Below are 26,975 nucleotides of genomic sequence, written 5' to 3'. Positions count from 1 at the left end.
GCTGATGTCACCTCTTGGACATAATCAAAGAACTTCATGTCTATATATATTGTATACCAGACACCAAGCTAGTCCCTTTGTATATATTGTCACATTTACTCCGTATGCATTAATTCACATTGCATTTAATATTCACAGTAACTTTAGGAGATGTAGGTGGTCTAGGTAAAAATTTTATTAGCCCCATTTACTAGATAAGGAAATTGAAGCACACAAAGGTAAAATAACTTGACCAAGATTATATAACTAGTAAGTGTTATCTCCCTGCATTTTTTCCTCTTTTGAATTTGTGATGAAAATCTAATAAGGAAGTTGATAGTCATTAAGATTCTTTATTGTCTAATGAGTTTTATTGTGTGTAGAGAGGATCACTTAACTACTTTTATTTTAAAAAATTCAGTCATAAAATTCAGAAGCCAATCAATTAAACCTTGACAATTAAAACACACATTCTAGTTCAGTTGGCTGAGATGGGTCCTGAGAATCTGCATTTCTAACAGGCTTTCAGATGGTGTTGGTACTTCTGGACCACACTTTGAGTAGCAAGGGTTAACAGATGTCACTGGGGAAGAAAGGAACTTTTCAGTGCATTGTTGATCTGAGAACTCAACATTACTCCAAATTTTTCGTTGGTGGGGTCGTGTGAATTAGCCCACAGATTGTCATGTGAACTTCTTCCTGCCAAGTGAGTCATTTGAACTGAACATGTTCATTTACTTGAGAGGACCTATGCCAGCTTCCCTCTAAAAACAAAGGGCCAGTATACTGTACCAGCATAGATTACCCAGGGAGAAACACTTTCTATGAAGTGATACAATCATAAAAATAGTGCTATTTTATCAGGTAATGCCTACTCAAACTAAATTTTGAGAAAATTTAGTTTACTCTTAAGTAGCAGCAGTAGATACTGGAAAGGAAACATGTCTGAGTGACTAACCCTCAAGTTGTTTAAGGGTCAGCTATATATTCTTTTGCTCAGATATACTGTGCCTGCTTTTGCCTATCATTAAAGTTTGTGGGATTCATTCATATTGTTGTGTGTAGTTGTAGATTGTTCATTCTCATTATTGTTTAATATTCCATCCTGTGAATTTATTTATTTGCTCTTCTGTTGTCAGGCCTAGTTTTTGCTTGGGTTCCCTGAGCTTTCATGCTCTGAAATTCTTGTACTTCATTCTCTTCCCCCAAATCAAAACAGGAAATGGAAAAAAAAATCTGCTCTGTTTGTACTTGTATGCTTAGCAATTGATGTTTTCGTTCAGTGAAAAGATTGTAAGACTTGAATTTAAGTACTAGCTTTGGAGTATAACGAGGTAGATGATATTAGGCAAGTCAGTACACTTCTCTGACCTCTATTTCCTCATCTGGAAAATGGGATCGTGTCTGCCTTATCTAACCTAGAGGGTTCAGGATCAAAATAAGTAATGTATAAGAAATTAGGCATTGCATACGTATGTGTATGAAAATAAAAATAACAGGGTTGTTAATGATAATATGACAGCAGGACATTGGTGCTGTTAGCTTTTACTTCTGATTGTGGAATGAAACGTTTTGAGAATATATAGAATTATAATTGTATTTTGAGTAGGTGTTTTTACATAATTAGCAATTACAGTATTTTTTGTTTGCAGTATTAGCTTTTAATATGTACAGTCTGAAGGTAAAATAACTATGAAAATAAAATAACTGTCTTTTTATGTGTTTAGGCTCGATTATTTGATGAACCTCAGCTTGCTAGTCTTTGTCTAGACACAATAGACAAAAGCACAATGGATGCAATAAGTGCAGAAGGGTTTACTGATATTGATATAGGTAAGTTCACTGTGAATTAAAATGTTCTTTTAAGTACAGTAATGCCTTACTAGTCAGCCTTGTTGGTGGACAAACTGTTTTTAAGTTAGTGGTTTTTTTCCAAATGATTTAAGTCTGTCTCTTTAAGGGTGTTGCTTTCTTTATTTTGCTGAAATATTCTAAAAAGTCTTAACTACCACATTGCCTTTTAAAAGATGTCAAATCAAGTACTCATTGAATGCTCACCACATGCATGGCATTATACTAGGGTCCTACAAGAAATACAAGATGTGATTTTTCTTAAGGCACCTATCATCTAATTGGACAATCAGGGAACAAATATGTGAAAATTAAGATTTAAGACATTAATAGAAAAGATGACGTACGGCAAAATGTGACTTTCATCTTCTCTGAACTAGATACATAAAAAATAATTACTATGAAAACCAAAACATGGAGAAAGCGCCTCAAATTGGAGTCGTGTTAGGAAAATCTTGACACAGGAGGTTCTGACATGGGCCTTAAAGAATGGGTAATATTTGGATGACGAGGAGGGGAGGGTGTTAGAGGCAAGTTGAACCACATTCAAACTCCTTACAAAACTTAGAAGATCCTGTGTGATCAGGCCTTGTATGTAGAGGACTGGAGGTACAAGGCAGGTTAAAGCCAGGTGTGGAGGACCGTGTAATGACAGGCTAGGGAGTTTTGAGTTGTGTTTGAAGAGCAGAGAGAGCTGACCCAGGCCTACGACTTTAAATATCATCATCGTGGTGAGCCTAAAATACATATCTTTAACCTTATCTTCTTCTGGGCTCCAAATTTATATATGCAGCTATTTACTTGACATCTTCATTTGGAGATTTTATAGACATTTCCAACAACACAACTAAAAAAGCCATTGATTACCCTCCATCCTCATCAAATCTTTTCTGTTCCTTTCCAGTTTTTTTCATTCTTCCTTAATGGCACCACCATACACAACCAAAAACCTAGGAGCTGTTTTTTTTTTTTAATTGGTATATAGTTGATTAACAGTGTTTCAGGTATACAGCAGTGTGTATCTGTTAATCCCAAATTCCTAGTTTATTCCCCACCTTCCCCCTTTGGTACCATAAGTTTGTTTCCTATGTCTGAGTCTGTTTCTGTTTTGTAAATAAGTTCATTTGTGTCATTTTTTTAGATTCCACATTGAAGTGATATCATATGATAAATTGTCTGACTTCACTTAGTATGATAATCTTTAGGTCCCTCCATATTGCTGCAGATGGCAATATTTCATTCTTTTTTGTGGCTTCCCACTGCAGTTAAAATTCAAACTCCTTACAAAACTTAGAAGATCCTACGTGATCAGGCCTTGTATTAATCGGGGTAGGCTAGGCTTGGCTGTGGTAACAAATAGACCCCAAAATGCAGACTCAACACATTTGCACAAATAAACCCCAAAATGCATACCAGCTCCAACACAATAGAATTTTATTTCACACTCACACAACAGTCCAAGGCAGTGTTCCTAGCCCGTGAGTAGCTCTCTTCCACCTTTTTGGTCTGCTGTTCCCTATGGCCTAGTTATCATCTGTATCTTGCTTGCAGACAGGAAAAAGCACAGGCAGAGAAAACATCCACATCTTAAAAGCTTTGGCCTTGAAATGGCACCCTCATTTTGGCTCTTACTTCATTGGACAGAATTCAGGCACACGATCCCACCTAATTTCAGGGGAGGCTAGGAGATGCAGACTACTCACATCTCAGAAAGAAGAGAAAACAATTTTTGTAAGGAGCTGATGGTTACTACCTATCTGTCTACATATGACCTTGTCCCCTGCCATTCTCCCCCTCATTCACTGTGTTCCATATATACTGGCCACGGTTATTCCAATTTTTTTGAGTCTTTGCATTTGCTATTTCCGCTGATTGGAATCCTTTTCCCCACGAATTTTCGTATGGCTATCTCCTTTTAATTACTCAGATCTCAGGTTAAACGAGTCACAAGACAGGCCATCTCACATATACTTAATAGTAGATACCCCATTCCCCTAAACAATCCCTGTTCCATTAACTCTGATTTATTTTTCTCATAATATGTAGCACTCTCTGAAATTCTTATCTTGGTATTTGTCTATGTACATGTATGTTGTCTACCTTCCCCTTCTAGATGGTAAATTCCCTCACTGCAGGGACTTTGTTTTGTTTACCACCATATCTTCAGCATGGAAAACAGTTGAACATAGTATGTGTTCAGTTAATACTTGTTGAGCAGCTAGAGCGACTGGCTGTGTCTAGAATGTTGCTTTTCCTTCCCACCTTGGCTAGATCTTACTCATTCTTAATGTCTTGGCTCAAATTATACCTCTGCAGTGACTCCTTTAAGAGTTGATACCCTGCCCTCCTCCGTGACATTTAATATATTCCTCTGTTACAGTAACATCCCTTGCTTTGTTTGCCTGTTAATTTTATGTTACCTTGGGAAGGATTTATACTCATCTTGCATTATCCTGAAGGCAGGGACTAGATTGGGTTCCTCTCCAGCATCTGCACATCCTGTGCTGTTGAATTTTTGTTGGATTACTGGATGTTTGAGAGCCCTAAGCACTGCGCACGCTGGTAATGAAGCATTGCTTAATCCTAACTTCCTTTCCTTTAAGGGGCTGTCAAGTGCTCCATTTGTACTTCTGTCTACTCTCACTTGAAATAATACTGCCTGTATCTGGGTGACTCACTTCAAGTTGTTTCTTAAATAGCCCCTATGTTAGGCATGCTGTTGGATCCTGGGAATCTTGAAGTAGGTACCTTGCACAGGATAAAAACCCTATAAATATTTGTTGATTTGATTTGACTCACAGTGGTTTATAGCAAAATCCAGCATTGTATTATGTTTATGAAACATCTTACGTGTTTTATGATCTTTATGACTGGCAGCTGTAATTTCTTACTATAACACATCTGTCAATAGAAAATCTATGTCTTTCCACCAGTCTAGTTTGTCTCAAATGTACTTGTTAAAAATTGAGAATGAAAAGTGAAGTCTAGAAGCTGATAGAAAGAAGGACCTGGCTTCAGGAGCTTTTTTAATAGCTCTTTTAGATTCTGAGGATGCTGCTGCTTCTCTGGCATTTGAATATGTGCTCCAGAGGGATGTGCGTGCTGTTTTTCTGGTAGAGAAATACTGTTTCTCTGTTGTAGCTTTGTTGCCAGAGGAAGAAGATAATGTCACGTTGGTAGAACAAAATGAATTTACATTATGCCAAGGGCAGTATAATGTACATATTTCTATGTTTATCTTTACTGAAGTTATTAGCATACAAGGTGGATATGTGTCGCTTCAAAGTCGTCTGTTTTTCTATTAAATGATTAAATATGGTCATTGCATATTCCTAATCCTACAAGTATTGAGGTATATTGACTTACATTCATTTACCTTTGAAAAGATTTCCTGGAACCTTAGTTTATACTCATCTGCTCAGCTGTAAGAGAAGTAAAAAATGCTTGATTAAAAAATATTTAACCTCTTCATTTTTAACACGTTTTTGAGCTCCTGTGTTCTGGGGACTGTGATATCTTTGCTAAAATGATAGCTATGTTTGTTATTAAACAAATATTTTGTTTCTAGTATGAATGTGTAGATCGTTGCACAATTGAATTTTATTTTTAATAAATTTTTCTTAGATGTCTATCTCTGGTGATTTAATTATATTTTAATGTTTACAGTGATTTCTTACATATATTAAGTATGGCATCCTCATTTTTATTTAAATTTACCTTAAAGTATAACTGTTACATATTTCATAATAGTGCCTATTTTATTGGGGTTCTTTAGAAAGTAAGGTTCCCTGTAAGTAATTTTTTCATACATCTAGAACAATTTATTTTGGCCATTTGAGAAATTGATCTAAAAATACATATTTTACTTTACCTGCCCTTGTTAAATAGTACATATTGACTATAATTTAGGATTCTTGTGATTATTGGTGCTATTATGAGTATCAGTTATTGTACACTGAAGCCCTCAGGTCTCTGAAGTTGTTTTTTTTTTAAATCTCTTTCTCTTGGTATAAAAGACTCGAATGCAGTGCTTTTCAAGTACTTGTGTTTACTTTTCACAAATTTCCTCTCTTCTTAGTCCCTGTTAGATTGCAGCTTATCATTTCATTTTAGTATGTTGGCCTCTAAAGCCCTACTGAACTTACTGCTTCTGGTCTACTGTAGCTTAAAAATAATTCAGCCTATTTTAATTTGCCTGTGATAAGAGGAAAAGGATTCTGAGTGAGGGCCTGAGTTATGGTCATGACATTTATACTTAGATGTCAGATAAGGCTTTCAAACTTAATATGTCCAAAATTAAATGTTAGCTCTCCCCTCTCACCCCCCTCCCCCCATCCCAGACCCTGCTTCTGCATGGTCTTTCTCATCTCAGTTGGTGCCACAGCCACTCCTCCATTGCTTAGACTACATACCTGGGCATTATCCTTGACTCAAGCTCTCCATCACCTCCTATATCTAATCTGTTAGGAAATCTTGAGTCTTCTTTCAGAATATATCTTGAATCCGATCATTTTTCACCACTTCCTCCTAGTTCAGGCCACCATCACCTCTGACCTGGATCAGTGCAGGAGCTTCCTAGCTGATCTTGTTCCCACTCTTGCCTCCATTACCATCTCTTCTTAACTCCACTGCCAGTGTAGTTCTTTTAGAACATAAAATGTCACAGCTCAGAACCCTCCAGGGTCCCCTTTTCGCTCAAAAGCCAAATGCAGAGTGCTACATGATTGCACCCCGCTTGCCCCCCATGCTTTGGGCCTCATCACCTACTACTTTTCCCTCTTGCTCACTCCACTTCAACAACTTTGGCCTCCTGGCTGTTCCTCGAGTACTCCAGGCACGCTTTCATAAGAGCCTTCATGCTGGCCAGTCTGGGGGTGCTCTCTTTCAAGGTGTCTGTTTGACTTACTAACCCCACCTGCCTCGACCTCCTTCATGTCTTAGCTCAAATGAGGCCTGTCTAGACCATCCTGTTTTAAACTGCACTTCTTATTCCTCTTACTCTGCTATTTCTCCCTACATTTATTATCTAATGTATTATAACTTACTTAGGTTTGTTTAATCTGGTTCCCGCATTAGAATGTAAACTCCACAAAGGCAAGGAATTTTTAACTTTTTGTTCAATGATGTATCCTCGGTGTCTAGAATAGTGCCTGGCACATTGTGAGTACTTAATAAGAAATATTTGCTGAATGAATGAATGAATTGTAGTCTGTAGACTTTATGAATTTGTCCATTACTGACTAGGAGCCTTTTTCTCTGACTTACTATTATTGTTCTGGATATTTGGATTTGCTTGATAAATGGCATGAATATATAAGGAGATACTGTATCCGAGCTTCCATGTATGGTTAAGTAATAAGTTGAATGTTAACCTCATAGTAAATTCTTAAAGAAAACTTTGCAGTTTAATTTCTTTAATTCATAAATATTTTTATGTATAGAGTCTATAGTTTTAAGTACCCAACCTATTTTTTATTGAGATTTGAAAATTTAATACAAGCATGTTTGTCAGTGTTGTTTTATTAAAGAGCAAAATATTCCTAATTTGATTTACTTTTGTATTTTACCTGTAGACACTCTCTGTGCAGTTCTAGAAAGAGACACTCTTAGTATTAGAGAAAGTCGACTTTTTGGAGCTGTTGTACGATGGGCAGAAGCAGAATGTCAAAGACAACAATTGCCTGTGACTTTTGGAAACAAACAGAAAGTTCTAGGGAAAGCACTGTCTTTGATCCGGTTCCCACTGATGACCATTGAGGAGTTTGCAGCAGGTAAGGGTATAACTTGTCCAAAATCTATCTGAAATGATTTTAATGTGCAGTCAGTTTCCATGTGCAAGAGAGAGGGAAAGAAGCTATTTAGGTATGTGCGTTTGTATAATTTTATTTAATTCTCCTGATAGCCCTTCACAATAATATTATAGGTTACATATTACTATACATTTTAAAGTAATATATATTTTATATTTTTTAAAATACTCTATATAGTATTATTATATAAAAATTGTATGATATTTCACAAGTTTAAGGACTGAACTTGAGAGGGGTTACGTGCCTTATCCAGGGTTATATTGACAGATCTTTCTGATTCTTAGGGTTGATGCATCTGATTTAAAATCAAACAAACCTGGTTCTTAGTTCTGTGATCAGTTCTTGCTATCCATATCAACACTGAGTATTATCTGCTTTTAATTCATGGCCAGATTGATTTAAAAGGAAAAAAAATCTCATAATTGTTTAAAGTTATATTTCTTTATGTTTATTGGCCATTTGTATTTTTTTCTTAGCATTCATGACTTTTGTTCTATTGGAGTATTCAGACTTTTCATACTGATTTGTTACGTATGTACCAATAGTCTTCCAAATAGTTTTTGCTGGTCAGAATCAATGTTTATTTTTTCTTTTTCTAACTTTTAAAATTAAAGTATAACATCTGCATAGTGAAGAAAACAAATACAGTGAATACACCTATTTAACCACACGTCAGTTTACAGTATATTACCATACCCCACAAGTCTCTGTCGGCCCCTCCTAGTCATTAATCTCCCTCCCAAAGGTGACTACTTTCTGGTTTCTATAAATGAGTTTTGTCTGTCTTTGAACTTAATATAAAGGAAATCATATATATAGCATGTATTCTTTTGTGTGTGGCTTCTTTCTCTTAACATCATGTCTGTTAGATTCATCTGTGTGGTTGTGTGTGGCAGTAGCTCATTCTTTTTCATTGCTGTATAATCTGTTGTATGGATGTGCCATGATTTATTTATCCATTTGACTGTTGTTGGACATTTGGGTTGTTTCTGTCTGTTGCCATTCTTGTACCTGTTACTTGGTGTATATGTGTGAACATTTCTGTTGAGTAGGTAGGAGTGGAATTGCAAAGTCAGAGTGTACATGTGTTCAGCATTGGTAGATCCTACCACACAGTTGCCCAAAGTGATTGTTAACAGTTCACTCAGCTGCCTAAGTAAGAGAATTAAGAGCTCATTCTAGTTGCCCCACATCCTCGTCGTTTTTATATATATATATATACATGTATTATATATATATAATAATATATATATGTATTATTTATCCTGACAAAAGATTTGTGTCCAGAATATATTAAAAATACATACAATGTGTAATATCACTAATATCTGTCTATGGATTGTCTTTTTGTTATCTTAATGCTGTGTTTTGATAAATAGAAGATCTTAATTTTAATGAGTTGATTTATCAATCTTTTCCTTTAAGGTGAAGGCTTTTTATGTCTTTAAGAAATTTTGCCTGCCTCAAGGTTGTGAAGATACTCTGTTAGGTTTTCTTCTGGGAATTCTGTTGTTTTACATTTAACTTTTCTGTCTGTAATCCAGTTATACTTTTGTTTTCTGTGGTGTTTTTTCACACATGTGGATGGTATGAGGTAGAGGTCAAGGTTCATTTTTTTCCATATAGCTGTATATTAAAAACTATCCTTGTCCCCATACAGTGTAGTGCTAAATAATTTTGTTGTAAATCAGGTGACTGCATATGAATGAATCTATTTCTGGAATGTTTATTCTGATCTACTGTTACATTTGTTTATCCTTGAACCAGTTCTGTGGAATTATCATTTCTGTAATTTTATACTGAATCTTGAAATCTGGTAATGAAAGTCCTCTAACTTTGTTCTTCTTCTGGATTTATCTTGGCCATTCTTGGTCTTTTGTATTTTCATATAAATAAATGTTTTAATCAGCTTATCAGTTTCCACCAAAAAAAAAAAAAAGTCATGGGATTCTTACTGGAATTGCATTGATCCATAGACTTGTGTGGACATATCACCCTGACTGCGCCCAATCTAGTCTCATAGACTGGGGTGGAGATAATTGACATTTTTATAATATTGAGTCTTCCAATCCATGAATATTGATTTAAGACTTAAAATTTCTCTTAGTAACATTTTGAGTTTTCTGGTAGAGGTCTTGTATATTTTTTTGGTAGGTATATTCCTTATGTATTTTATTTTTTAAATATGATTGCAAATGATTGTTTTTTTTAATTTCCATGTCCTAATTGGTTGTTTGCCAGTATACAGAAATACAGCTGATTTTCCTGTATTGACCTTGTGTCTAGTGACCTTGCATCTAATGGCCTTGCTAGATTCATGAATTCTAATAATTTATTTGTAGATCATTGTGCATAGTCTACATGTACAATCATGCTATCTGCAAACAATAATAATTCTATTTCTTTCTAATCCTTAGACATTTCTTTTTCTTGCCTTGTTATATGGCCTAGACCCTCCAGCATGTTAGTAAATAGAGGTACTGATAGTGAACATCTTTGTCTTATTCCAGTCTTGGCAGAAAACTTTCAGTATTTCCCCATAGAGTATGCTTGCTGTAAATTTTTTTGTAGATACCCTTTATTGGATTAAGGAAGTTTTTTTCCTTTAATAATCTGCTAAGAGTTTTATTGTGAATTTTATCAAATGTTTCTCTTCTTTTGAGATAATGACGCAGTTGTCCCCTTAACTCTTTTAATATAGTGAACTGCATTGATTGATTTTCCAAATTAAACCAATTTTGGATTCCTTACATAAACTAGACTTGGTTGTCATGTATTATCCTTTTGTATATTACTAGATCCAATTTGCTAAATTTAAAAAATATTTTTAGAACTACTTCAGGAGAGAAATTAGTCTATAATTTTCCTTTCTTGTAATGAAATTGTCAGATTTTGATTATCAAGTTTATGCTGGGCTCATACAAAAATTAGGAATATTTCTTTTTTCTATATTCAAGAGTTTATATTAAATTGGTGCTGTTTTTCCTTAGGTGTTTAGGGGAATTCATCAGTGAAACTATCTGGACCTAGCATTTTCTTTGTGGAAAGTTTTTAATTAGAGATTTAATTTCTTAAGTATGACATTTCATATTTTTCTACTTCTTTTTGTGAGTTTCATCTAGACTTTTAATTTGTTAACATGAATTTCATGATATGCTTTTATTATTTCTGTGTTTGTGAAATCTAAATTATGTCTCCTTTTTCATTTCTGATAATGGTATATTGTGCCTCTGATCAGCCTTACCTAGGAGTTTACCCATTTTATTAATTTCTACAGAGAACTAACTTCTGGCTTTATTAATTTACTCTAGTGTGTATATGTTTTCCATTTCATTGATTTCTGATTTTTTTTTTATTATCTTCTTCCTTTAATTTTAATTTGCTGGGGGTTATTTATTTAGACATTGTGACTTTTTGAGATAAATGCTCAGAACAGCAATTTTCACATGTATTCTTTTTTGTGTATGCATTCAAGTCTGTAGTTTTTCCTCTAAGCATTTCTTTTTTCTCCAAAAGTTTTTGATATGTTGTATTTTCATTATCATTCAATAAAAAATATTTTCTAATTTTCATGGTAATTTTTTTTTCTGGATCCATAGGCTGTAAAGTATATAGCTTAATTTTCAAATATTTGGGGATTTTTCTCTCCAGCATTAAGAGAGAAATTTCTGTTTAACTCTTTAGTCTCTTAGTAGTTCCTTCCTGCTTAGTTTCTTGGTCTCATAGTTTTCTCTAAAATGTTGATAATGTTTCTCTATTAAGTATTCTCTTCTGCATTGCTGGCTGCCTTGGTAGCTTTGAATTACAATTTTTGTCTCCTTCATCAAGTGAGGACTACCACAATTTCTAGGTTGCCAGTTTCTGTTTGGCATTTATGCCCTGTGAAGCAAATCAGCGGATATCCCAAGGGGGAAGATGGTGACAAATACACAGCTTCATCTCAGTACATTTCCCTTCTCAAGCATTGACTGCCTCAGTTGTTCTTCACCCATTTGTGTACCATTTCACCTGTAGCTGTTTTCTGGCATAGGCTATTCCATCCTACAGACTTATTAATTCTTCTATGTCATCAAATAATGTTTCTCCTCTTGCTGTCATGCAGGTTCTTTTCTGTATGCATGTTATCTCTCAGTTGTATTTTTCAAAAATTTTTTTAGGAAGAGTTCCCTTTATGTTGTCTGTTTTGCTGTTGAGTGTGTTTTCTTTGCTTTTTTTTTTTTTTTCTGTCTAGAGATTAGGAAATAAATTTTATATTTACTTTTTTCCCCTTCAGTTTTCTTAATTCTCCATTTCATAATAAAGCAGTATTTATTGACCTTTCCTGTTTAAGACAAGAATGTTAGCATGGCGTTTCATCCTTTCAACCTTTCCAGACCACTTTGTGGTAACTCATTATACACCCACACAATATATTGTAATAATACAACTATATTAGACTTAATTCTAGGTTGTTTTGGTTTTAGTGCTCATCACCAGTTCTTTTATGACACACCTTCTTGAATCCTTTATTTTGATTCACTCATTTATTATATTTGCTGTGGTGATGAACTGTGATCAGTGATCTTTGCTGTTACTACTGTAATTATTATGGGCCCCACAAACTGCATCATATAAGACAGCAAACTTAGTTGATAAATGTTGTGTGTGTTCTGACTGCTCCACCTACCACCTACCCGCCATCTCTCTCCCTTTCCTTGGGCCTCCCTATTCCCTGAGGCACAATAGTGAAGTTATGCCAATTAATAACCCTACAATGGCCTCTAAGTTTTCAAGTGAAAGCGTCTTATATCTCTCACTTTAAATCGAAAGCAGGAAATGATTAAGCTTAGTTAGTGAGGAAGGCATGTTGAAAGCCAGGATAGGCCAAAGCTAAGCCTCTTGCACCGAACAGTTAGCCAAGTTGGGAAGGCAAAAGAAAAGTTCTTGAAGGAAATGAAAACTGTTACTCCAGTGAACACACAAATGATAAGAAAGTGAAACAGCCTTATTGCTGACATGGAGAAAGTTTGAGTGGTCTGGACAGAAGATTAAACCAGTCACATTCCCTAAAGCCAAAGCCCAATCCAGAGCAAGGCCGTAATTCTCTTTAAGTCTATAAAGGCTGAGAGAGGTGAGGAAGCTACAGAAGAAAAGTTGGAAGCCAGCAGAGGCTGGTTCAGGAGGTTTTAGGAAAGAAGCCGTCTTCATAACGTACAAGTGCAAGGTGAAGCAGCAAGTGCTGATGTAGAAGGTGCAGCAAGGTTGCCACAAACCTTTCGTTTGTTAAAAATGTAGTATCTGCGAAGCATGGTAAGGCAAGGTGTATTTGTAGTCTTGAATTACTGCATTATTTTATTTCTTATTGTTGGTTCTTCAGGGACACTAGTTACCTGTTTGTTGGGCTCTGCTTTTTATCATCCATTTTAGTCACCTTAAACATTTGAATTCTTTCGTCCTCTTGTCAGTCTGAGAAAGTTATATGAGTTTTCACCCCCATCTCTCTTTTGATCTTACGCAATTCCAGGTCTGTTTTTTGGGGGGTTTTTTGTTTTAGCTAAAATGCATGTTTTAACTTTGTAATTGTATTTTTTTCTCCTTTACAATCTTCCCTTATCCAGAGATTGCAAATGAACTGTGGGGCCAGGTCTGGCAGGTTGATATATTTTATGTGATACTTTTAAATTTTTAATTTTTTAAAACTTAGGGTGTTTTACATTAAAGTCTGATTTATAGCTTCCTAAACCAAATTGCTAGTGTTTTGAAATCTCTTATTTAGATTGTTTTTACCAGCCTTGGAAGGGATCTCGTGGCATCTTTTTATGAGGAGTAGCATTCCTCATGTTTATTCCTGGATAAATTTAAGCTGTTTGGAATTTTCTCTTCTCAGAAACAGTGAATAAGGAAACTATAACATATGCTTCTTCCACAGCTCTTCCAGTCTTAGCTCCTGCCTTCTGCTAATTTCTGAATCCCACAACGAAAGCACTGTCCCATATATTTCTGCCTCTGTGTTCCATTATTTGATTATAGCCTCAGACAGATGGGAAATGGAGAGGTAATGGTAACCCTGGCACCACTGCGAGCATTTCCCTACCTCTCCTCTTTCTGATAGACAAAATACTCAGAGGGTGAATGGATAGAAAATTCCAAAGGCCTTTCTGTGATCTCAGGGCTTCACCTAAGCTTTGATTTATTAATGATTTTTACACGTACATATTAGGTTAACCTCAAATAAATTTAGTAAAACTTTTAAATATATGCTAAAATTATATATGCCACGATTTTTCTGCCTCATTGTTAAGTTTACATCTTCTGGATATGAATTCACAGTTAGGGATTTTTAACAAATTACAAAGTTAGAGATTGCAGTGAAGTTGCTTTTATTGAGGTTTATATTTTTATTTCTGCAGGTCCTGCTCAGTCTGGAATTCTGTCAGATCGTGAAGTGGTGAATCTCTTTCTTCATTTTACTGTCAATCCTAAACCCCGAGTTGAATACATTGATCGACCAAGGTGCTGCCTCAGAGGAAAGGAATGCTGCATCAATAGATTCCAGCAAGTAGAGAGCCGGTGGGGTTACAGTGGAACCAGTGATCGAATCAGGTATCTGTCATATTGTAGACTTGGGGTTCGGGTGGGGCAGCAGTTAGCGTTTGGCTTTTATGCCCAAATTGTGGGAAATAATTAGCCAACATTTTATTTTATACTTTGTTTAATACATTTCTAACTTCATACAAGAGTCAAGATGTCAGGCTTACTGGTCTCCCCACTGAATTATGAGTGATGGGATCTCTTAGGAAACAGGTTTAAGTAAGAAAAGATTGAATTGGACCTTCTAACACATGAGTATTGTTTGGACTACCATTGCTGGTGAGCTGAGGTCTAGGTCTTAGTTAGTCAAACACTATTTTTACAGAGTTCAGGCTACAGTTTAATATACTTAATCTTAACTTGGTTTAGTGTGAGTTTTTTCTTTGCATAGATTTGCATGGAAAGTGTCCCAGTATACATTTATAACAGCTTTGAGTGGAAAATAATTTTTAAATCTTAAAAGATGCATGCCTATAATTCTGTTGGAATTTATATTTGCTCTACCATGTTTCTTTAGGTCAAATGTCAAAATAGAAGAAGTACTTGTTTTCATAAAACATGCCTTTTGAATTTTCACTTACTTAATAGCACTTTGGTATAAAAGTAGAAACTAACAATAAGTTTGTTTAAAACTAGAACGCCAAGGGGGAGAAGATAAATATTGGGTTAAAATGAAAATAAAAATGCATTTGTGGGCTGTTTAGTAGTCATTCACAATGAGAATACTATCTGGGAAAATTTACAGGATGAGGACAGAGGATCACACAGAGAATTAGCAATAAGTAACTACTTTTACTAAATAAATTAGAAATAAATGATTTAAGCATTTAACCCAAGACACTAGAAAATGAATAGCAAAAGAACCCTAAGAAAAGAGAGAGGAAATAGGTAAATGTATAAATTAATGAATTAAAAATAGTAGTAATTGTTAAATCCGTAAGCTGGTTTCTGAAAAATACCAATAAAATAAGTAAAGCTCTGGCAAAGGTAATAAAGAAAACATACTCACAGTTACAAATAATAATGGGAATATAATCATATATTGAGGAAATTTTTATTTTAATTCTGGGTTTACTCTGTGCTAATAAATTGAACATTTTGATGGAATGGATCATTTTATAGGCAAATATAAATTATCAAAATTGACTGAAGAAGAAAGCCTGAATAGACCAATTACCATGGAAGAAATTAAAAGTTATCAAAGAACTGTCCCTTCACAAGGTGGTTTTGAAAGGTGAGTTTTATCAAACCTGCAGAGAACAGATTGTTTCCTTGAGCATTAAAAGAATAAAACACTTTTTGTTTAATTATTGAAGGAAGCATAATGCTTATACAGGAATCTGACAAGACAAAAATTTTCTAGGTCCATCTCACTTACATACAAGAAGAAATTCTACATAAAATAGGATATTGAATCTAGTAGTACCTTAGAAGGTTAACACTATAAAAGCAAATAAAGTGTATTTAGAGATTGAAAGAATCACTCAATATTAGGAAATGTATTAGTATAATTCAACATGGTAGCAGATCAAAGAAATAACCCATTTTTTTCCTACAGATGTCAAAAAGACTTGATAAAATTTCACCCTCAATGCATATATAACCATGAATAGGCTAGGTCTAAAAGAATACTTCTTTAACATGATAAACTATTGAAACCTCAAGATAGAGATGCCTGTGAATATTGCTGTTTTTCAGCAGTGTTCTGATTGATGTAGTCACAAAGGATAAAGAATTACTAGAAAGGAAATTTTTTTTTCATTATTCGCAGATAACATCTACATTAGTAGTTCTGCACTCCATCAGACCTAGTTCTCCCTTTTTTATAATAAATATTTTGTATTCCCCCTTTACTAACCTGAAGTGAAATTCATGATGTTTCATTTTTTTTAAAGATATAATGGCCTAGTTGTAAAGGAAAATAAATGTAACTGGTAGTAAAATAAAATACCTATTTCAGTATCTAGACACTTGGGCAGCAGAAGACAAGCTGCAGCAATCAGACTCAGTACCTGTGTGCAGCAGCACCCTGACAGCTGCAAGTCGGGGGACAGGTGTGTTAGAGTCACGTCGCAAATACCATGAGCAGCACTGCTGCCAATTTGTCATTTTCTTTAAAGGTTTCAAATAAAGCAAGTTACAGTCCATTCCCTTTATCCAGTTTCCCTGGTTGAGAACTCACCTGCTTGCTGAAGTTTGTTTGTAACCCCCAGCAGTACTTTCTCAGTCATTCACAGGAAAGATTTTAGTTGCCCAGGAGCGTGCTCCTGTGTGAGATCAAACAGGGCGATCCTCTGCCTTATTTCAGCTCTCATACCGAGATGGAGACAGTGGAAGGCAGTGCAAGCGATGACAGCTCTGGGGCCATTGGACAGTTTGAGTCCCAACTCTGGCATCTGTTAGTGGGGTGGCCTCAGGCAAGTCACTTAATGCTTAATTTCATTTTCTCTTTTGTAAAATAAAGAAAATGGAATATACTAGAATGAGTTGTCCATATTCCCCCTTAGGGCAGTGGCGTAGTGTTTGCTAATTCTGTGTTTGTGGCAACTATAGAATATAACTGCCACAAATCAGGAGAATTGGCTGTATGATATTTCCTATGTTAATAAAGTAGTCACCTTTTGTAAGTCAGTGAATATTAAAATTGCCATAAAATCTTTGGTTTATAAATGAAAAAGAATTAGGTTTAAATCTCATAGTTAAAAACAAGTTTTTCATCTACGTGAACTCTGACAGGACACTTGAAAGTTGATTGGGATTCCTTGTTTTGGGAGACTATCCTACATATTGCAGTGATTCTGGTGTCCCTGGCTCCCTGCCAGCAGTGCCCCATGCCTCTTCGGGAATAGAACTACTTTTGAGAACACCTGGTCTGCCCAAACAGCCTCAAGATCAGTAAAACTCTATCAGCACCAATAAAAAAGAATAGTGGCCACTTGTAAAACAGTGCATGCAAAAACCAGTGATGTTCCAATATGTCATCAAAATTCGGTTAGAGCCAGATGGTGCTGATGGTTAACAACACTGAATGTACTTAATGCCACTGAACTATACACTTAAAAATGCTTAAGATGGTACCTTTTGTTATATATTTTGCCACAAGAAAAAATTTTCAGTGTTTTAAATTTTCAGTTATAATGTTGAGTAAGAACAGATCCCATTTGTAATAGTAACGAATATCGTAAAGTAGTAGGATTAACTCCTATAAGAAACGTATAGTATGGTATCCTTATGAAGAACTGGAGAGCTTTGATGGTATCTTTCCAAACTAACCTCTCTATGTTATGCAGTTCCTTGTAGAAGTCCTGTGTTTTTGGTAAGGAGGAATAGGTTGGCAAAATTATTCTAAGATTAATCTGTAAGAGTAAGTATTTCTTTTTAAAAAAAAAAGTGGTATGGATCAAGCATGGAAAGTATTATAAAGCTTTAAGTTAGTGCTGCATGGAACATACTGCAGAGTTCAGAAACCAGCCTCATGTAAATGAATGTTTAGAATGTGAGGGAAGGATTAGCCACTGGGAAAATAAAGTAAGTTCTCTACCGACGCCATCTACCAGTATTCTTATAAATAAAAGTTTTAACATTTAAAAAAATGAAATTGTGAAAATGCTAGAACAGAATGTTTGTTATGAGGATGAGCTAGACCCATCTAAACTTGGCATGGGTCATAATTTGACTATAAATAGTTCAAAATTTTCCAAAACCACCATGTTTAAAGATAGACAACAAATAAAAAAGTGTTTGTAATGGACATTACAGAGAAAGCATAGAATAACTATGTAACATGGACTTTCAAATCCACATGAAAAAGACACTGCTCATCAGCACAGAAAAATGCAACACGAACATGAGTGGGTTTTTCATTAAAGAGAAAATCCAGTAGACAGTAAGCATATAAGCCAATGTTAACTCAGTTATCAAAGAAATATAAATAGAATTTATCAGTTATCAGCTTCTCAACAGCAAAAATAAATGAAAATACCCGTGGTTGTTGAAAGTGAGATAGAAATGATCTTCATTCCTTGTTGGGTGTAAAGTTTTATAATCTTCCCAGAAAGCAATTTGATAAAGTTTATCTAAAGCCTTAAGAATGTGCCTTTTCCCCAGAAAATCTACTTCCAAGAATTTATTTTAAGGAAATGATTAAGGCTCTGTAAAATGATTTAGCTACGAGACTATTCATCATGGCATTGTTACATAATAACAGAAACTGCTGATAGCCTAGATTATCTAACAAGTAGGAATTACTGAAATACGATGAATCGGTAGTAATCTTTTACCTTTTTACATGAAAAAGAAGTTATAAAAATATGTATATCTGACATGGTTTTATAAAATAACACATGTACATTCATAGAAAAGTCTTTTTCTGTTGTTTAAAAAATAGAACTAAAAGTCTGAAAAGGAAATGCACCTAATTGAAAATGGAGTTATCTCTAGAATGGCAGATTTAGAGATGCTTAAAATTTTTCCTCCTGTTTAGCTGCATTTTCTAATATTTTTAGCAGAATATATAGCTTTTTTATAACAAAAAACTGTATTATAAAAAATATATTTTTAAAAATGTAAGGTGGTCCTCATACTGGCAGTTTAACATAATGATTAAGAGTATGAGCTCTTGGGGAAGGGATATTGCTCAGTGGTAGAGCCCTTGCCTATCATCCACAAGGTCCTGGGTTCAATCTCCAGTACCTCCATTTCAAAAAAAATTAATAAATAAAACTAGTTACCACCCCCCACTCCCACCCCCACAAAAAGAGGAGTATGAGCTTTAGATCCATGCAGACCTGGAGTTGTGTCCCAGCTCTGCCACATGTTTTGATATAGGCAAGTTAATTTCCCTAAACCTCTGTTTCTTCAACTATAAAAACTGAGGATGATAAAAACAATACTGTGTTACTTAGTTTATAGAGCTGTTATGATGAGTAAAAGAAATAATTCATGTAAAGAACTGAAGCTCCTGAACAGATGCTCATGAAACAGAAGAGCAAACAACTTTCAGTTCTAATAAATAATTATGAACAACAACAGCAAAAAGAACTGAAGCTCAGTGCCTGGCACAGGAAGTGCTCATAAAGTAGTAATGGTGTGGTAGTAATAATAATAAAAATTGAACTTGTTATTTCAGCTCTTAAAGTATGAAATGTTGAGGATCACTGCTTTATATTCTAGACTGGTAGGGGAGGGTATAGTTCAGTGGTAGAGTGCGTGCTTAGCAGGCACAAGGTCCTGGGTTCAATCCCCAGTATCTCCGTTAAAAAGAAAAGAAGTTGGGCCCTTACCTAACACTATGTATATTAGGTTATCTTTTATTATACAGTTTTTCAGTGCCATTTGTGCTTGATGCTAGTTTTTACAGTTATAAAATGAAGTAAGGTGGGCCATTTCTTAACTATGATGACCAAACTGAACCTGTTGATTTTTCCAGATTGAAATCTCACTCTGACCCACCTGTGTAACTTAGGGCCTGTACCCAGCTCCCCACCACCCATTCTGTTTCAGCAGCCTGCCTCCATCACAGTTCTTACCACAATTCCTTTGTTTACTTACTGTCACTGTCTCCGTTGGGCTGTAAGAGCAGCAGGGGCAGAGGCTGTCTGGATGACAGTTATTTCCCCAGTGCCAGGCCCAGTACCTCATTCTGACTGGCCCCCGGTATTCATCGAGCTGATGAGTTGTCATAGTTTGGGATGCTGCATATCAGGCCTGATCAGGGCTGACACATCTGTGTTCATGAAGGAGATATGCAGACATATTTAGACTAAAGTTATCATTACAATAAAAATGGCTATTTAAGTTAAATAAATTCGTTGGCTTAAAAATGTACAGTACAGAAAACAGATTCTACTTAAGTTCCCAATAAGTTAAAATTTACTCTAGCAAGAGTTTTTGGTAAGCAGGTGACATTTCCAAGGATATCTAACTTTTGTAATTAAAAAATTTATTTATTTATTATTGTATTATTTATTTTATTTTGGCAGGGGAGGGTAATTAGGCTTATTTATTTTTGAATAAGGTACTGGGAGTTGAACCCAGCACCTCGTGCCTGCTAAGCCTGTGCTCTACCACTTGAGCTTTACCCTCCTCCCTATAGTTTTCCTTTTTATTGAGCAAAATTAGGTGTTCTGAGTAACACTTTGAAATGTATAAGCCTCCAGAATACGAATGCTTACTGAATTATGTATGTTATTTTACATTTGGCTTCATTCTTTCAGGTTCACAGTCAATAGAAGAATCTCTATAGTTGGATTTGGTTTATATGGATCTATTCATGGTCCCACAGATTATCAAGTGAATATACAGGTACAGTTTTTTCCCCACTATATATCATCTGAAATAGAGAACAAATGTAATTTTACAATAAGACACTGTTGCAATGAAATCCAAATTTCAATATAATCATCAAAGGCATCAGAAAGCCTGTTAGTAGTATTTAAAGCCTAGAGGGTTTTGTTTTAAAATTGATCTAAAAGATAGTTTCAGAAAATTGGGGTCCTGGGGTCCTTCACAGGATGAACATACAAGGAGCTCTCCTTTGTCCAAGAAACCCTTCTATTAGTCCTTCCTGCTGTGCATTGACTGTCTCAAAACAACCTACCTGCTGTTTTTCGTGGTACCTTGACCTCTGAGGCTTGAAACTGTCTAATTTCTTTTAATTGCTAGTACCACCTCTGATTTCTGATTGTCTGACCATACCCTGCCCTGGTCTTTAGGTCTGCTCCACCTCAGTTCTTTCAGATATGGCACAGTTACTTAATCCGGAAGGCAGTAAAGCACCTCTCCTTCCCTTCTCACCAGCCAGTGTTCGCCACACTTCTGATTGCACACCCCAGTTAGTAAAATTATTTTTGAAACACATCCACCTTGCCCTTTTATTACAAACTGTATACCTAAGCAATTCTAAACTTATTATGTATTATACATAAATTAAAACACAAAAATAAAAATGAGAAAAGGAAGTAAACAATGTTTCAGATTATAACACCAGAAAACACGGCCCTCTCTAAAATACTAATATATTACTTTTAATAGTAAAAGATTGGTGAACTTTGTGATCAAAATGCATCATTAGTTTGATATATGTCTGATGACAGCCAAAAAGATACTTCACTGCCTCAGAAAGATAACCTTGTTCCAGATGGAAGAATTGCTTTGTTGGTTGTGCTAATGAAATGATGATCGTTTTCTAATTCTGTCTGCTACGGTTTATAGTAAAATTCAGCTGATAAATTTACATCACTCATGTCAATTCATTGTTCTTATAAACCAATTAGACAGTTACAGTTTTAATATTTTTAACCATAGGTTCAAAACCCAGTGAAATTGTTTATTTGAGAGATTTTAAAGCAGGTTGGAAAATTTTGTTTCCGTGATTTTTAATGCCAAAAAACCTCACCAAACCTCTGAGGGGTATAAAAGATTTTCATGATCACTCCCTGTTTCACTTTATATACTTAGAAATATTGTTAAGATCCTATCCAAAAGGATCCACAAACCCACTTAAGGAGGCTTTGTAATCTGTAGGCCTGGAAACAAGTGAGCCTCTTCAGTTGTGGAACCCCACCTTCAGTGCACCTCGCCTATTACCTAAGACACTGGGCTCCTTGGTACAGACTAAGCGAGGTCATCAGGGTTACAGGTATATTAAAATGATAAAATATAAATACTCTGAGTAAAATGAATTGAAATAGGGCTTCTCTCTATTTTCTTCTCCCCAGGGCTAGTCTCTTGCACCCTCTAGATACACTGCCAGATAGACCTGCCTGGGTTTGAATCCAGCTCTGCCACCTGCAAGGTGGACTGTGGGCAAATTGTGTAACCTCTCTAAGCCTCAGCTTCCTCGGGTGCTATGACAGTAGTGGTATTTCCCTGTAGTTTTTTGAGGACCAGTTGAGATGATGCATGTAAAGTGTTCAGAACATAGTCTGTTGCTGTCATCATTGCTGTAGTTTTATAATTTGATTGTCACAGTAGCCTTAGGAAGAAGGCAAACAAGGTTTTTTCCCAAATTAAAAGACAAACCAAGGCTCACAGAAGTGACATGGATTACTCTAGGTTACACTGCCACAGCCAAATCCTGGGTCTTACTACTTACTCCAGGGCACCATGGTGTCTTTTTTTCTTTTTTTTTCAGTTGAACTATGATATATAGCCATCTGTGGGGGACTGGTTCCAAGACCCCTCAAGGATACCAAAATTCAGAGATGAAAGTCCCCGATATAAAATGGCACAGTACAGTCAGCCCTCTTATCCACAGTTCTGCATCTGCGTATATGGAGGGTCAACTGTACATACAGAAAAGTACACATATTTATAAGTGGAACATATGGCCCCCTTCTCACAGACTGTGAGCACACTTACATAACCAGCAGCCAGATCAAGGAACAGGACATTACAGCGCCCCAGGAGTCCCCTCGTGATCTTTTCTGGTTACTGTCCCTGCAAGATGACCACTGTCCTGACCTCTCGCTGCATGTACTGGTTCAACCTGTTTTACTGTTACTGTTCTTCTCTGATGTGAGCAAAAATGCGGCTTTGTGAGCCTTGGCCTCCACACATACTGTCCATATACTCTGCATGAAGACTTTTCTCTTGTAACCTGATAAACTGACTTGAGCTTTTAACACTCTCCTCTACGGAGCCTCACTCCTCCCTGATAAAATCATTTTTTCCACTCCTCTGCTACTTCGTCTTATGTATAGCTCTCCTCCTGCGGGTGCTGTACTGAATTGTCATTGTTTATGTCTTCTCTGATGACTGGAAGCTCCTTCAGGGTATCCTCTAGTGCCTGGCACAGGTTATGGAACTAAATCAAAATGGCAGAATTTTCATATTTTGAATGTCCACATAGGAAATGCTGCAGGAATTTCCCAGCAACAAGACATAGGCTGGCAAGGAGCAAAGGCTCATTTCCCTCAGGTATCTAAAATCTGCACATTCTAAAACACCAGTTCCCATGCCATGCCTTTTTTGGAAGCTCCTCTCTCCTGCAGCCAAGGTCCAGCTATCTGACATCCTCCCCATCCTTACTGTGATGAGTGCATTTTCTGATAGCACATTTAAAGGCATCTGTGGTGGTTAGAGATAGTAGAGAAAAATTACAATGCAGAGATGTAATAGTCTACTCTGCTGTTTCTAAGGGCTTCACATTCTTTTCTATGAAAATTTGTTTTGGTAGATTTAACTTAAATTTAACTTCTCTTTTAAAAATGACAGATCATTGAATATGAAAAAAAACAAACCCTGGGACAGAATGATACTGGATTTAGCTGTGATGGGACTGCTAACACATTCAGGGTCATGTTCAAAGAACCTATAGAGATCCTGCCCAACGTGTGCTACACAGCATGCGCGACGCTCAAAGTAAGAGTTGCTCCACGTGTTCCAGGTGGTGCCCTGGCGGGGCCATGGTTTCCTCTTGGGGAGGGAGCATGTTTCAGCAGAAGCTGAGAGTCACAAACAGTACAGCCTTATAGGAAGGGCGGAAGGTAGAAAGCTGGGAGTTAAAATATTCCACTGCTTTGAAAAAAGCATCACCTCTCAGCACAGCTCTGCTCTGAAAAAAATGGTTCTTCATTGGAAGTAGCTATTTAAGTAGGAGATTGAATGTTTGATAGAGATAAAATAAAATAATTATTTTCTTAAAACCATTTCAGTGTTCTCTAGTAGCTGGGCTCTACATCCAGTATTTTTAGTTATTAATTAGCTTATAGCAAAAGCTACATTTTTCATTAAATGACTTGGCGTAAATTTTTATATAGGAGCTATAATGAAATATAATAGATCATCAATCTAATTAAAATACCACATTAAACTGAGTGCTTATTAAGTGAAAATTACTAATGAACCTTTTGTTCTTATTTAGGGTCCAGATTCCCACTATGGCACAAAAGGATTGAAGAAAGTGGTGCATGAAACACCTACTGCTAGCAAGACTGTCTTTTTCTTTTTTAGTTCCCCCGGCAATAATAATGGCACTTCAATAGAAGATGGACAAATACCAGAAATAATATTTTATACATAATTTAACATCGTAATACATCTTGGGTAAATAGTACCATACAGGCTAGTCTCAAAGGTATAAAAAACTGGCCACAAAAAAGAGTTTGAGTGTTATGAATATTTATAATTGTAAGATAAGAGACATTTTACTTTCTTAGAGGAGATAGATAAATGCTGATTTAAATCTCTGCATGATTTAAAGGGAGATTTTCCATTTTCTTATAACCTTAAGGGAAAAAAGAACAGGGTTTAATCTTTTTTTTTTTTTAAACAGTTATTTCAGCTTTACCTTGTATAATTTCATGTATCAGCTGACTCGTGATCTTTCAACAATTTTATAGAAAGATTCTTGTCTCATATAGCTGCGTTTTTTGTTTTTGTTTTTGTTTTTGTTTTCTTTCTGTTTTAACTATTTGAAGGTTACGTAAGATCATTTGGGTCAGTATTCCTACAGAATTCCTATTAACTCAAGTAACAAATTTCAGAAGATTAAGAAAACTGACCTCATATTTGGAGTTTTGAAATATCTGGTTGTTAGCATTGGGAAGATTGCTAGAAATAGGCTTAACAGATGCCTAAGAAAATTTTCAATGCACTTACAGAAAAGGATATTTTATAATAGTATAGTAATATGTTACATAGTACAGTTTTAAACTATAAATGAAATTTGTACAGATTCACAATAATGTGATATAAACAAAAGATATAAAGGTATAATCTAAGACTGGATTCTTTATCTCCAAACTGCACCACTATACCTGTCTGTATGGGGGATGCTATAGAAAATTCTCAGTATTGAGATGATGGCAATGATGATGGTGATGGGCAAACACATCAGTTCAGCATTGTGGCGATAATCTTACACAGCAAGCGTTGGAATGAAATACCAACATTTCTAACAACTACTTTGAAATTTTAAAGCTATCCAACAGAATCATTCCTGCTGAAAAGTATACTTTCAGTCACCCACACAATTCTATCCAAAAAATAAAATATGTTGAATACTCACGACCTCACTGTCGTAGGTACAGCTGTAGTAGGAGGGGATAGGAAGTGTATCTGACAGAATGACATTTATACACTTTTATAAAGCAAAATTTTTATATAAATAACATTCTTTTTCCCTTGAAAGTGATTATCTCATTAAAAATGTATGTGTAATTAAGTTTATCCGGTCGTTGTGGAAATAGGTAAAAATCACAATTCTTTTAAGTATCAACTTAAAAAGAATTTTTTCTAAATGGTAATTAGGATAGAAGTTTTTCATCAGAAGTATTTCATGTGATATTTTTGAGAAGGTAGTGAGGTGTGTTGGTGACAGAGTTCTCTTAAAATTGCTGAGGAAAAGGGAAGCTTTCCTATCTCTGGTAAAATGACTTTATGGCTATAAACCTCAGTTAACTGGAATGACTATGGAACGTGTGGTTCTGGTTAACTAAAGATTAACCAGCAAACATTCTGTAGTTACCATCATGGAAGATCCTTCTGTCTTAAAGTATGGTGTGCCAGATGTTTTTTGACATTTGAGGCACTTCAAATGCTTTCAAGTATGTTGTACTGAATGATTGTAACTAAAGGTAGTCATGAAGGGACAGGAAACGGAACTGTTTACTGAATGGGACATCCCCTGGAATTTTTAAAAAATAAATATCTATTATCCTTTATTTATTTATTTATTTATTTAGTCATTTGTCTTTTCTTCTAAAAGTTGAGTGTAAGACACCATCTTGGAACAAAGGTTCTAGTTAATTGGGGTTTAACCTTATTTTTAATATATGGAAGTAATAGAGCTCAAAATAAGAATGCCTTGCCATTGCCTTAAAGCAGCTACAGCAGTAACCCTGCTGCTGCCATCTGCTGCTTGATCTCAGGTTTTCTCCCCTGTTCTACTTTCCGCAGGTGGGAGAAAGAAGACTGTTCTTGTTACTCTGATAAGGTGACGACCATCTCGCTTCACATCTTTTTGTATTAACAGAGCTACATGAGTGACTGCTGTGTACCAGGCTCTGCACTGAGTACTTCACGCACGTTCTCATTTGCTTCTCACGTCAGTTTGAGGGAAGTACTATTATAATACCCATTTCACAGGCCAAGAAATACATGTTTAAAAAGGTCAGTAAGTGGTGGGAGGCAGAATTTAAACCCAGGTTTATCTCCCAAGCTACAGAGTTGGGAAAATATTTTGCTGGGTCCCAAAATAACATCACCATTCCCAAACTTTACAATAAGACCCCAAAAGATACTTGGCTAGTCTGCATTTACTGTAGAATATAAGCATTTTCTATTTTTTAAAAGTGTGATTACTCCAGTATCTACCCAACAAATTGAGATTATTTATTTGCATTATTAAAGTGTTCTTTCTTTTAGGTTCACATAAGTAGTACCTATAGTTTGCAAGAAAAAAATTATCTGGAAATAGACAACTTTATAGGACATTAGAGGCAGGCCTTCAAATGTATTTAAAATGCAGTACATTTTAGACGAAACATATTGTTTCCTTTCAAGTCCCATCTCCTTTAAACCACCTTCTTTTAGCTTTCCTGTTTTAGTCATCCAGACTCAAAACCTGAGAATTATCTCTTGGGTTAGACAATGCATCCTTCGTAAGAGGGGTTGGTGCTCTAGTGATCCCAACTCTCCCTTTCAGAGGTGGAGATTTGGGGCAGAAGCAACAATCAGGTGTACGTTTTGGATGGCAAATGGAGCTGATGGCTTTTCCCCTCCCTCCGCCTTCTCCAGTCCCCACTCCTCACTCCTGAGTGA

At 35.7% G+C, this 26,975-nt stretch overlaps 1 protein-coding gene across 1 annotated transcript in view; it reads left to right on the top strand.

Annotated features, from left to right (window-relative positions):
- The window catches only part of BTBD1 (BTB domain containing 1), a 36,905-nt gene extending 11,029 nt beyond the window's left edge, over positions 1-25,876 (top strand). The window contains exons 3-8 of the mRNA XM_031440651.2: positions 1,707-1,812; positions 7,404-7,601; positions 14,030-14,222; positions 20,426-20,513; positions 23,427-23,573; positions 24,076-25,876. Of these exons, the coding sequence (XP_031296511.2) occupies positions 1,707-1,812; positions 7,404-7,601; positions 14,030-14,222; positions 20,426-20,513; positions 23,427-23,573; positions 24,076-24,234 (891 nt within the window). The 3' untranslated portion in view covers positions 24,235-25,876. The remainder of the gene's footprint in view (positions 1-1,706; positions 1,813-7,403; positions 7,602-14,029; positions 14,223-20,425; positions 20,514-23,426; positions 23,574-24,075) is intronic.
- The last annotated feature ends 1,099 nt before the right edge of the window (positions 25,877-26,975 follow it).

This window comes from Camelus dromedarius, chromosome 29, assembly GCF_036321535.1.
Source record: "Camelus dromedarius isolate mCamDro1 chromosome 29, mCamDro1.pat, whole genome shotgun sequence".
In the NCBI taxonomy this organism is placed as follows: Eukaryota; Metazoa; Chordata; class Mammalia; order Artiodactyla; family Camelidae; genus Camelus; species Camelus dromedarius.
The sequence above is the reverse complement of the archived record's forward strand: the minus strand, read 5'-3'. Positions and strand labels throughout refer to the sequence as shown.